General features: G+C 45.7%; 1 protein-coding gene across 1 annotated transcript; it reads left to right on the top strand.

The window, feature by feature from the left end:
- Window positions 1-6,552: 6,552 nt before the first annotated feature.
- Window positions 6,553-13,144, top strand: LOC103810328 (metabotropic glutamate receptor 3-like; the record flags this gene model as incomplete). Its single annotated transcript, XM_009083228.1, has 2 exons — window positions 6,553-7,136; window positions 12,289-13,144. Coding segments are annotated over exons 1-2 (1,354 nt in total), but the record flags the coding sequence as incomplete, so codon positions are not given.
- Window positions 13,145-13,366: the final 222 nt, after the last annotated feature.

Here is a 13,366-nt window from a genome sequence, read left to right as displayed (position 1 = left end):
CCTTTCTCCTCATTGCTGGTCTTCAGGGACTCCTTGTTCCTCACCAGGCTAAATTAATACATCTTGTTCTAATCTATAGTCATTTAATATTGGAAAACTTAAAGAGTAACATGTCAGAGACATCTGTTTTCCTGTGTGATTAATATCACAGCTCTCAGAGGAGAGGGATGGGCATCTGTTGTGTGTTGACATTGTTGGAAACATGAAGCTCAGTTGTTGATGCTAACACAGTGCAAACAGTAATGAAGTGTTCTGATTTTTCCTTCTCATTCTAAAGTAACAGAAGTTTTTATTTTGAGAGCGATGATCTCCTACACTGACAGATTATCTCCTGCTTTATATGTCTTTATCTTGGAAATTGCCCCAAAATATTTAGGCCTTTTCAAACTCTTCTGTAATATGCTGGGGATGCTAAGGACTTGTATGGCTTGTAGTCTCCTGATGCTGGCAGTGGAAAGTGAATTCATTAATGGTTTTCATGTATGGATTTCCAATATGAAGTGAAAGACACGAAGTCACCTAATTGTAAAGTCATTTTGGTCATTTTTCACAAGGAGAGAATAATAATCTGAGCTATAACAGCCAAAAATTGAAATTTAAAGCACTTTGATTCATTTTCAACAAATTTATGTGTCAGCACCTGACTAACACTTCATAGAATGATAGAACCACAGAATCATAGAATTTTAGGGGTTGGAATGGAGCTCAGAGATGATCCAGCCCCAAGCCCTGCCCTGGGCAGGGACACCTCCCACCAGAGCAGGTTGCTCAAGGCTCATCCAACCTGGCTGTGAACACTGCCAGGGTTGGGGCAGCCACAGCCTCCCTGGGCACCCTGGGACAGGGTCTCACCACCAGAACAGGGAAAACTTCTGCCTAATATCTCACCTAAATTTCCCTCCTTCCATTTGTGCCCATTGCCCCTTGTGCTGTCCCTGCAGCTCCTAACACAGATCCCTCTGCAGCTTCCCTGGAGCCCCTTCAGCTCCTGCAAGGTGCTCTGAGCTCTCCATACAACATTCTTTACTCAATTCATGTTCATGAAGGAACTTCTCCATTTTCATAGTGGGATTTTACTTGTTTTCTCTACCTCATCAGGTTTTCTGCTAATTCTTCCTGTTCATTGTGGGGGGTTTTTATGTCCTGATTTAAGCTCTCAGATTTCAGCCAGTCAGGCTCAGGGTGTGAACATTTGTGTACCTGGCACATATCTGTCTCTGTCAGGCTTGGGTTCCTTTACAAATATTCCTCTTCCAGAGGTGTGATGGCATCTCTAATTATAATTGGGAAGGAGCCTCAAGCTTGTCCATCACATTTTTTTTTACTGACAAAATGCAACATCTTTTATTTCAGTGCAGTTTTCATCAGGCATTAAGGTCAAGTTCTGGCAGAGCACATATAAAGATGAGTTGGATGAGCAGTACTGCTGAGCAAGTTATCCATGACCTCTGAGAGAAATCATTGTCTTCAGCTTCTTGTGTCAGTCTCAAAAGCTGCACTAGAGTTTTGAGCTGAAATTGGAATTGGTTTAGAAATCTGCATCCCTAGGGTAGAATTTGTAGGGCACAACAAGGGCTTGGGGAAAGCTGTTTCTCTGGTGGGATGACCTTGGAGGAAGAGCTATTGATAAAACTATTAGACTCAAGGTTGTCAAATGCCACAGGAGCACAGGTGTGGGAACCTCCTGTGTGACCTTCCACTGAGCATGGTTCTCCTGCAGAGAAAGTTTCCTAGGGGTGGCAGGTGATACCGTGTTGACATTTGGCTCCAGACACCACAATATCACATTGCAGCCCTGAATAATGCTGTAGAAATCCATGACTGCCAAGAGGGAGCCACCCACAATAAAGCTAAACATAATCTTCTCCAGCACCCACGCCAGCTCTTGTTGCATCCTTTGTCAGGAAACTGCACAAACAGCTGAGGCCCACAAAATCCTGTGAAGGGGAAGGAGTGTGGGGGGATTTAGGATACAGCATATGGTAGGGAAGAGAGGAAAACTCTCCAGAGTTTCATCCCAGTCGTGTAGATTGTCCCGTTCGTTAGTCAGTGGTGTTGAAAATTGTCAAGGAGATTTGAGGTGCCTCAGCTCTCATAAGGGTGGAATGGGAAGCATTTCTAAGTGGTAAATTGGTAAGTCTGTGGCTGATGGATATTGGACAAGCAGTGCCAAGCATTGGTGCTGATGTGGTGGAAGGGATCAACAACCTTGTCACTGATGTATGAACAATGATGTTTGGCTTCTAAGTCAACTGGCTAAATGAATGTTTTAACTGCAATTCTTTCTGGACAGCTACTAGAAAAATAGAGTGAAAACTCTTAGCTTGGTAAGAATCCACCTCTGATCCAACAGCACAGGTGGACCTACTCCATGAGCTGCAGACAGAAAACCTGCAGAGCACCAGAGCTGTCATGGAACACAGTCCTGGAAGGCAGAATTTAGTTTTGGAGATGAATTAGTTTTGGTCAGGCCCTGGGATATTGCCCAGGGAGGTGGTGCAGTCACCATCCCTGGAGGTGTTTCAGAGGTGTCTGATGTGGCACTGGAGGATCTGGGTTAGGGTTTGGGGGTTCCAGCAGTGACAGCTAAAGGGTTGGACTCGATGATCTTGAGGTCTCCTTCAGCCCTGATGGTTCTGTGATATCAGTGAGATACTGAATGTAGAAACCCCAGAAATCCTCCTCCTTATTCTAGCTGCTTTCACAGAAACAGGAACGTGCTTATCCTTAGTAAACAAGCAAACTTGCACCAAGAAATAGTAAATTTGTGCAATCAGCTTTTCACAGGCACAGAAATAGTCCTCCAAAAGTGACGATTCAGACCCAGAGGCAAGGGGATTTTCACTGAGAGCAGCACAGCTGCTGTGGTACCAAGGGAGGGAGTTGCTTTCCCTGAGGGAAGTGCTGACAGTGTCCCCCAAGGGCAGATCTGGCTCTCTGCTCTGGACCTTTGGTGGTGGGAAGGGAAGGGGCTCAAGGTGTTCCAGCTGAGTGCTGCTGGCTAAAGTTCCCACAGGGCAGTGCTGGCAGAAACTCTTTGATAGAGACATGGAAACCTTTCTCCTTAAGCCTCTTTCTGCTTATTTTCCATTTGGATCACTTCTACACTCTGACTTCTATTTCCACCAGAGATCCAAAGTCTATAGGGCTGAAATGTACACAGAGCACCTAGAACAATACAACCCTGCCTGGAGCTGAAGTCAGAACTTTAAATAGAAAGGAAAAATGGAAGAATTGCAGCTTTATCAGCAAGTACTTCTTTTTGAGATGTCCCAGAAACATGCTTTAGTAGAAGAGAGGACTGCAGAGCCAAATTGGGGTGTTCACTCCTGGTAGGAAATGACAAGTGGTGCCTTCACCACGTTTAAGGGAAAGAATATGGACTGTGTCAGCCTAGAATAGGTACAAAATATTTGTATGTATAGTTCTAAGTTACACAAGCTGCAGAGAAAGCATGTGGGAGGTGCACAACAGAGACAAATGGGAGAGGAGCTGAGCTGCTAGCACATCTTTGTGATCTGCTTTAAAATAGCCTCCCTTCTTCACATCAAGTGGCCTTTTCAGTGTCACCAGAGTGATGCTGCTCACTGGCCACCCAAATTCACCTCACAGCTTCCTTCCTTCAGGAGTCCCAGCACTGAGAAACCCTGGGAGCATCTCTCTCTCACAGCCCAAAGAGGAAACCTCCCCTGACAAATCAACCTTCATGTCATCACCTTCACTCCCCAAGCTCTGCTCAGCATCCTTGGCAGGACACTGTGATGCCTCTACACAGGCAGCAGTGCACAGGATACCAGGGCTGAAGGAGGAGAGCAGCACATTTGGTACCTTAAGCTGTGGTTTTGGTAACTGTCTCTCAGGACCCAGGGAATGGGCTGGAATTGTGTCAGGGAGGGTTAGGCTGGAGATTAGCAACTGGTTCTTCTTTCCCCAGAGGTGTTTGGGCACTGAACAGCTCCCAGGGCAGTGTCACAGCCCCAAGGCTGACAGAGCTCCAGAGGTGTTTGGCCAATGCTCTCAGCACAGGGTGTGACTGTCAGGGATGTCTGTGCAGGGCAGGAGTTCAAGTGATGATCCACAAGGTGCCTTCTAGCTGTGAGCATTCTGTGATTTATGAGCTAAGGATTTGAACACATGAACTAGGATGAACCTGTTTCCCTGGGAAGGAGGACTCTGCATCTCTGGTGTCTCCCAACAGTCTCAAAGCCCCTATGAAAAGCTCAGAGCTCTACAGGCATTGCCCTGTAGGGAGAGTGACTGGTGTAGGTACCCATGGGCACCCCTAATCAATCCTCACCTTCTCCAATCACCCCTTGACTTCTGCAGGGACTGATCCTCTGCTGTGCCATGAGTGATTCCACTTTCCCTCAGCAGTACCACTGTAAGAAGCTTAGGTGAAGCAGAACATAGAAAGCTTTTGCATTCTTTGCAGGGGAAACCAGATCTCTCTCTACAGCATCATTCATTTTACAGAGATGGTTTTTATGGGCAGCATTGAAATAGTTTTTGGTGACTTTCTAACCTTTCTTGCTGCTGTATCAGAGACACACAGATCCCTGAGACCCAGAGGAGACACAAGGTGAAGGGTGATGCCATTTGCAGAAACCAACACCTATGAGGGAGTCAGGAGCATGAGAACATCCTCTCTGCTGTTCAGGGCAAATTCACTGCAGCTCCAGGTATGTCCTGAGTCAGTTTTGGAAAACCTTGCAGAGAACTCCCCTAACAAACCTCTTCTTTGGGAAACTCAGTCGTTCCTGGTGGTGTTGAAGGGCTGTTGAAAGCAGATTGGTTTGATATGACCTTATAAAAGGCTCACATAAAAGCCAGAAGGAGCAATGGGAAACAAGGTTTCTTGTTCAGGTATCAGAGGAGCACTGGAAAAGATCAGAGTTTGATTCTTGGCTGTGCTGATGACCTTAGGTAAACCATTCAGGAAAAGGCTTGGAAGAGACAGCAGATTGTTCAGGAAGTTTTTCAGTCCGTGGTTCAGGGGGAACCAGGGGGATCAGGGCACAGTTGAGAGCACATTCTTCAGTCCCTAAAGGGAAAAAGAGACCTTTCCAAAGTCTGAGAGTGATTGTGAGTGCTGAGCAAGTCAAAGCTGAATTTAGAATCCTCTGATAATCTTATTTCTATGTCATTTTTCCCCCAAGTGTAAAACAGGCAAAACAAATATTTTGCCAGTGTTATAATGATAAATTAGGAATATTTGCTGAGATTCAGTGGCAACAGAAGACACAGAAGTAAATAAGGTGGATATTGCATTTAGAAAAAATCCCAAATCCTGTTTTTATCCAAACAGTGGATTAGTGATAGAAACAAGGCAAGTTAACTCAGCTGAAATATTAACCACACAGCCATTTATGTGGCAAATGCCACATTTTTGTCTGATAATGATTTCTGAAGGGAGAGCTGAGATTCAGTGGCAACAGAAGACACAGAAGTAAATAAGGTGGATATTGCATTTAGAAAAAATCCCAAATCCTGTTTTTATCCAAACAGTGGATTAGTGATAGAAACAAGGCAAGTTAACTCAGCTGAAATATTAACCACACAGCCATTTATGTGGCAAATGCCACATTTTTGTCTGATAATGATTTCTGAAGGGAGAGCTTGTTTTCCCTGTTGTGGTGTTCTGGGATATTATATTGCCCAGGGAGGTGGTGCAGTCACCATCCCTGGAGGTGTTTCAGAGGTGTCTGATGTGGCACTGGAGGATCTGGGTTAGGGTTTGGGGGTTCCAGCAGTGACAGGTTCATGGTTGGACCTAGTGATCTTAGAGGTTTCCTCCAGCCCTGATGGTTCTGTGATTCTATGGTTCTGTTACTTCCCTTAACATTGCCAGAAAAGGTATTTTCTGGACCTGCTTAACAAACCACAGGTGACCAGCAGAATAACTTGCTTAGAGATCACTGAGGGATGAGGAAGTTTGTTTTCCATTGACATATCCCTTGTTTCTGAATGGACAAAAGGTAAGTACAGAAAGAAATCCTGAAAGTGATCTGTTTAACTCTTACCACAGGATTTATCCCAGGACTGGGAGGTCAGCACATACTGTAAGAGACACTGACAAGGAGTCCATGGCCAAGACACACATCTATGTTGCACCAACAGACTTTGTGTATGTGTATTTATTTACAACACATTTATGATGTGATTTTTCACACTAAGCCTTGATTTTTCTCCTTTTAAGGTCAGTGGAGAACTGTCCTGACCTTAGTGAGAGTAAAAATCACACCCTAAGAACAGACATCACTGCTGTGTTCTCCCTTTGATCTGAGCACTGAAGTGTGGTTAAGCATTAAAGAGAGCAAGTCCAGCCATGAGCATTTTCATGCCCTGAGCAAGCATCAAACACAAGACTCCTCCTTGTCATGTCTCTTTTTTTCTTTCATGTCTCTCTGATTTATTTATGTATTTACCTTCATTTGCTTGCAAGAGAGTCTTTTTTTTTTGCCTCAGGGTGGGATGGGTTTGTGGTTAAGGCATCTCACATCTTCATGTCTCCTTTTGCCTTTTCTAATTCCTTCCATCTCTTCTTTAGAGGTCCAGAGGAAAGACTTGTTGGCTTGTGGGACAGCACTTCATGTTTGGCAATGGATCAGAAGGACTGAAGAGCACTGTTGCTCACACCAATGTTTCTCAGAGCTGCTAAACCAGAACCGATGAAGATGTTCACCAGACTCCAAGTCCTTGCTCTAGCTTTGTTTTCCAAAGGAGTTTTCCTTTCCCTAAGTGACCACAGCTTTGTAAGGAAGGAAATTAAGATAGAAGGAGACCTGGTCTTAGGTGGCTTATTCCCAATCAAGGAAAAAGGCACTGGGATAGAAGAATGTGGGAGGATCAATGAAGACAGAGGCATCCAGCGCTTGGAGGCAATGTTGTTTGCTATTGATGAGATCAACAACGACAACTATTTGCTGCCAGGAATTAAACTTGGAGTTCACATCTTGGACACGTGTTCCAGGGATACATATGCCTTAGAACAGTCTCTGGAATTCGTCAGGGCATCTTTGACTAAAGTGGATGAAACAGAGTACATGTGCCCTGATGGCTCCTATGCCATTCAAGAGAACTTGCCCTTACTCATTGCAGGAGTCATAGGTGGCTCCTATAGCAGTGTCTCCATACAGGTAAGTCACAGGAGCCACATCAGGTGAGAGTTGGTCATCTGCACTTCCAGTGAGAGAACCACTGCTTAGGGAAGTTTGTCCATGAAGAGAGTCTCAGCTTGATCACTTTACCCTAAGGGTCAAACCAGCATATGATCTTTACTGAATATATATTATCACAGAGTTTTAGGGGGTGGAATGGAATTTAGAGCTCACCCAGCCCCAAGCCCTGCCCTGGGCAGGGACACCTCCCACCAGAGCAGGTTGCTCAAGGCTCATCCAACCTGGCTGTGAACACTGCCAGGGTTGGGGCAGCCACAGCCTCCCTGGGCACCCTGGGACAGGGTCTCACCACCAGAACAGGGAAAACTTCTTCCCAAAATCTAACGTATATTGATTTCATTCACTCATTAAAGCACTTGCTCTACATTAGACCTCTGGCAGCTCCTCACTTCCTCTAGTTATGGTGTGTCCTGAGGACACCTGAAGTTTCCAAAAGTCTTGGTATTTATTTTGAACTTTGCATTTTGTGTCACTTTAGCAACTCTAAACTGTAAGAGGACTAGAAGAAATGGTCATAAGCTGAGCCAGAGGAGATTCAGATTAGATGTTAGGAGAAGTTTTTTCGAAGCACTAAATCCAGGCACTCTGGTGCCACACCAGAAGAGACTCCCCAATTTCAGAGCCAGTCACCTGCACAGAGCAGCTCCAGTGACAACTGGAATTGCACCACTGCTGAAAGCCAAAATACTTCCTCGGGCATGTGTGCAGGGCTGAGGTTCCTATTCCCTGCCTTGCCAAACAGCTCTCAGGGTGCTGGATGCTTCCAGATGTAGCCTTGTCAAGCATTTCTCTTTTGCTGAGAGCTGTAAACATTACAAAGTCCACGGTGCAGTTTCTTAGCCTTAAAATAAAACATGCTGAGTTCTTCAAACAAAAATTATTCCTAGGGTTTTTTTCCCTCCTGTGAATTTGTCTTTATATTTCAATACATTTTCTTCCCCTCCTTGCACTCTCCCTCTCCTGCTCTCTGTCTGGACAGCTGTATGCCAAATCACTTCATGATGCTCCTGCTGTCAGGATTCTTCTTTTTTCATTATCCTTCCACCAAGGAAAAAAGGGATTTGCTGGTAAATCAGCAATGAACACCTTCCCCACTGAGTCGGTATGTGTGATAGGCACTTTTTGCAGATCCTAAAAACAACAAGAGAATGCAGAATGCTTAATTATTTTCTGGTCAGACTAGGCCATTATCGTTAATGATGATCTGGATAATTAGTTTTCAGATGTTGTGCTTAGATTAGCAGTGAGCCCAATCTGCACAGTATTTGATCCCTCAAAACTCAAGCCAGGATCCTCAGTCAATGGAAAAGCTCTGACCTGAGCTGAATCTAGGATCAGGAGATGAATCCTTCAAAATCTGGAGGACTTTCCTTTAGGTTCATGTCTTTCCTTTTGAGCCATTCTCTTTCCTAGTTTACAAGAGAAATGACAAACATATTTTCCTTGGAGATATTCAGTGGCATTTTAGAAAGGATAAGGAGAAAGGATTGTTCATTTGTAGAGGACCTGAATGGCCAACCCCAATGTCAGGTTTAAAACACTTAGGCCAGCTCTGCCAGAAATATGTGTGTGCAAGCAGGAATACAACAATTCAAGTGCTGGATTATGTTCCTCTCTGCTCTTGAGAATTGGATTCATCTTCTGAAAATGAAGATTGGGGTCCATTCCCTGCAGTCAACTCTCAGAACAAGACATTCCTTGGGCTTTGAATTTCCAGATTCACTATATTCATGTGGATGTGAAGGGGGTTTTATGCCACCAAACCACAAAACCTCCAGATCATGGTAATGAAAATTAGTCCCAAGTTAGAGCTTCATCCAGAAAAAATGGCAGAACAGAAAACAATGTCCAACTGCCTTCAACCCCTTCCTGTGTCTCCAGTAAACTGCAACAAAAGCACTGGAGAAGGTTTAACAGTGCATTACTGCTATCACAAAAGCTAAGGCCACTCCTAAGTGAGTGACCATCTGGCATGAAATTCAGATTTACTGGCAGTATTTCCTGGCTGTCATTTCTCCTTACCCACAAACATCTGCCAAGGGCTCATGGAGCCTGAGAGCTAATCACCTCCATTTCCTTCCTCCAAGGATAAACCATCTTTCAACCAGAATCTCAACAGCAGCTTGTGACTTCCATAACCACTACAATAGTACAAAATCCTTAGAACTACATGGGAAAAAAAAACCCAAAACCCAAACATAACCTATGGGGCTCTGTCACACTGTGCATGGACCCAACAGGGATATGGGAAGGAGAAACATGCAGGAGGCTGCAGGGACTCACCAGGGACCACAGCCACATGCAGCATTTGTCCAAATGTCCCTAGGTAGTTCTTCTTTTTGGCCACTTATAGTTACATCCTTTCCCACTTGGAACACTTCATCACTCTACAATTACCTGCTAGGAGGGTGTAGACATGTGAGGTTTGGTCTCTTCTCTCAGGTAACAAAGATAGGGCAAAAGGAAAGAGACTTGAGGTATTTATGGAGGGGCTTTGCATTCAGCTGTGCAACTACACCCTCAGGTGATTTTGTGCTTGTAAAACTGCACCAGGTCCTAATTCAAAGGTCTGTTCTGTGAGAACACCCACCACTGGCATGTCAGCTGCACATACACTCACCAACTTCCATGTGTCACCTTTAAACTCTCCCTCTTTTATCTCTGTTCTTCCTCTCTGCTGCATCTCAGCCTGTTTGCTCCTCTCTTTGTTTCCACTCCACATTCAGAAGCTGAACCTGCACTAGGTTGAGATGTTCAAAGTGTCCAAAGAGCACTGGGCACTTCTTTCCTAGAGATTTCAAAGGATTGTTGTACCTCCCTCTGGCTTCTTTGAAAATCCCACAGTAACTGATTCCTTTGCAGAGTCATTTGGGTTTGGGATTTTAGTAGGGTTTTTTTCTCCTTTTGCCAAGGGGAAATTGTGTGATTTTACAGGTTTGGGTAGTTAACCCCTGAAATAACAGGTGAGAAAGAAAGAGCATTGCCATAGAATCATAGAATTATAGAATCATTAAGGTTCCAATCACCTTTTCAGTGATTTAGTTGTTCTTAATGTGCAATCTAAACCTCTCCTGGCACAATGTGAGGCTCTTTCCTTTTGTTCTATCACTTGTTACCTGAGAGAAGAGACCAAACCTCACCTGTCTACAGGGCAACAAGGGCAGCAAAGGGCAGAGCACATGGGCAAGGGCTGAGGGAGTTGGGTTGCTCAGCCTGGAGAAGAGGCTCAGGGGTGACCTCCTGGCTCTCTGCAACTCCTGCCAGGGCTGGAGAGAGGTGTGGGATGTGTGTCCTGCCAGGGCTGAGGGAGAGGAGAGAGGGAATGGCCTTGAGCTGAGCCAGGGCAGAGTCAGATTGGGTGTGAGGAGAAATGTTTTCCCTGTTGTGGTGTTCAGCACTGGGATATTGCCCAGGGAGGTGGTGCAGTCACCATCCCTGGAGGTGTTTCAGAGGTGTCTGATGTGGCACTGGAGGATCTGGGTTAGGGTTTGGGGGTTCCAGCAGTGACAGGTTCATGGCTGGACTGGATGACCTTAGAGTTCTCCTCCACCCCTGATGATTCTATATTTTAAAACCTTTAGCCTGTGCAAATCCTCCCCTCTGGACAGCTTAGCAGTGAAGAGCATTGCAGCAAACAGCATTGCCACCCAAAACCTTTCTTCTCCCCATAGCACAGGAATGAGAAACAGGCAGTTTGCAGGGACCCTGGAGATACATTGACCTCCAAGGCTGGGGGGTCCCCATGCACACTGGGAGTGCAGTTCTGATTCCCTGCACATGGTTCCTTTTGCTGCTTTAGACTAAAAGGAAAAAACAACACAAACCCAACAAACTAAAGAACAAACAAGCAATAAAGCAGCTGCTGCGTCTGTTAGGAGCATCCTTCTGTAAGCTGAAGGCTACACACTGAACAGCATTGCTTGAGCTAGAAAATGTTCCTCTTTAGCCAGTTTGAGGGGAAAATGCAGAATGATGTGTGTGTATCTCCTTATAATGGTTTAGCTCAAATAAAATGATTCCTGCTAGAATAAACGGAGACAAGAATAGCAATTCCAGCCCAAATGTTCTGCAAGTTATGTTCCAGAAGAGCTATGCAGAGGACATTCTTATTACCAAAGCAGAGTTCTCCTGGTGAGAGAGGACATGTGAACAAACCATGTGGATATGTGGACATGTAATCAAAGTTACAAAGCCACAGGGGCTTAACAGTGCTCGAAGCATCCGTTGTAACTTGATGACAAAACAAGCATCTCTGCCCATCCTGTTGTTTTAATCCGTTCATTTCCATCCCCACGGTGGAAATTAAATCCACAATTGCCAGTGTAAGGCACTTTAATGAATGTAACCATCTAGCAGGGAGGTTAAGGACACATCAACTGCTGTTTGAGGGACAGTAACTTACTGAGCCCCAGCACTTCCCAGCCACATGCCTGTACCCACTGACAAAACCACAGAGCATTGGGCAGAGCTTCCTGTCAGGATGTTCCTTCTAGGCAGGGTAGAAAAGGTTTAATTCTGGTTTAAAATGAAATAAATCACTTTCAGTGGTTTGTTGTAAAGACATGAGTCTCCCCCTTTGCTCTGCTCTGTGAGACCCACCTGGAATCCTGCACACAGCTCTGGGGCCTCAGCCTGAGAAGGACATGGAACTGTTGGAGCAAGTGCAGAGGAGGCCACAGAGCTGCTCAGAGCACTGGAGCATCCTGCCCAGGGCAGGGTTTGGGACTGGATGACCTCTAAAGTCTATTCCAACCCCTAAAATTCTATGATTCTATCACTCTATAATTCTATGATAATGTGTTTGTGGGTTGCACAGTCATTTACTGCCAGGAAACACCAGAGGCAGTGCTTGCTGGGATGGACAGGGCATGGTGTGTTCCCTGGGGAGCTCAGCATTCACCTGTGACCATTTCACAGAATCACAGAACAATCAGAGCTGGAAGAGACCCTTCAGGATCATCCAGTCCAACCCCTGCCCTGCACAGACATCCCTGACAGTCACACCCTGTGCTGAGAACATTGGCCAAACACCTCTGTTAATTCCTTTCCCTCGATTCTTCAGTTTTCTAAATTCCACTCTTTAAAAACCTGTGTTCCCCTTCCTCTCTAGGTGGCAAATCTGCTGAGACTCTTCCAGATCCCCCAGATAAGCTATGCCTCCACCAGTGCCAAGCTGAGCGACAAGTCCCGCTACGACTATTTCGCGCGGACGGTGCCTCCAGACTTCTACCAGGCCAAAGCCATGGCTGAAATCTTACGCTACTTCAACTGGACTTACGTGTCAACCGTTGCCTCCGAAGGAGACTACGGGGAGACAGGGATCGAGGCCTTTGAGCAGGAAGCTCGTCTGCGCAACATCTGCATCGCCACCTCCGAGAAGGTGGGCAGGTCCAACATCAGGAAGTCGTACGATGGGGTGATCAGAGAGCTGCTCCAGAAACCCAACGCGAGGGTGGTGGTGCTCTTCATGCGCGGCGACGACTCGCGGGAGCTGATCGCGGCCGCCAACCGCTTCAACGTGTCCTTCACCTGGATCGCCAGCGACGGCTGGGGAGCGCAGGAGAGCATCGTCAAGGGCAACGAGCACGTAGCTTCTGGGGCCATCACCTTGGAGCTTGCGTCCCATCCAGTGAAAGAGTTTGACAAGTACTTCCAGAGCCTCAGCCCTTACAACAACAGGCGCAACCCCTGGTTCAAGGACTTCTGGGAGCAAAAGTTCCAGTGCAATCTGCAGAACAGAAAGCCACATAAAAAGGCTTGTGAAAAGCACTTCACCATCAACAGTTCCAACTACGAGCAGGAATCCAAGATCATGTTCGTTGTCAATGCTGTGTATGCAATGGCCCATGCCTTGCACAAAATGCAGAGGACTCTCTGTCCAAACACCACCAAACTCTGTGATGCCATGAAGCACCTGGATGGCAGAAAGCTCTACAAAGATTATCTCCTGAAAGTAAACTTTACAGGTAAACACTTGTCTTCAGGTACATACAAAATGTTGCTGGAATTAATGAAATGTTCACCAGTCACAGTAACTCTTAGCCAAATTCCTGGGAGAAAGTATTATCACAGTTCAGACCAGGGTGGGACTCAGGTAAGGCCACTCCTGTCACAAGAAGGCAGAAAGGAGAAGGAGGGGAAGCTTGGTGAGAACATTAAAAGTAAAGCAGCTCAATGCTCCTTCTGCT

The sequence above is a fragment of the Acanthisitta chloris genome, unplaced genomic scaffold, assembly GCF_000695815.1.
Source record: "Acanthisitta chloris isolate BGI_N310 unplaced genomic scaffold, ASM69581v1 scaffold29009, whole genome shotgun sequence".
In the NCBI taxonomy this organism is placed as follows: Eukaryota; Metazoa; Chordata; class Aves; order Passeriformes; family Acanthisittidae; genus Acanthisitta; species Acanthisitta chloris.
This window is presented reverse-complemented; position numbering and strand designations above follow the sequence as displayed.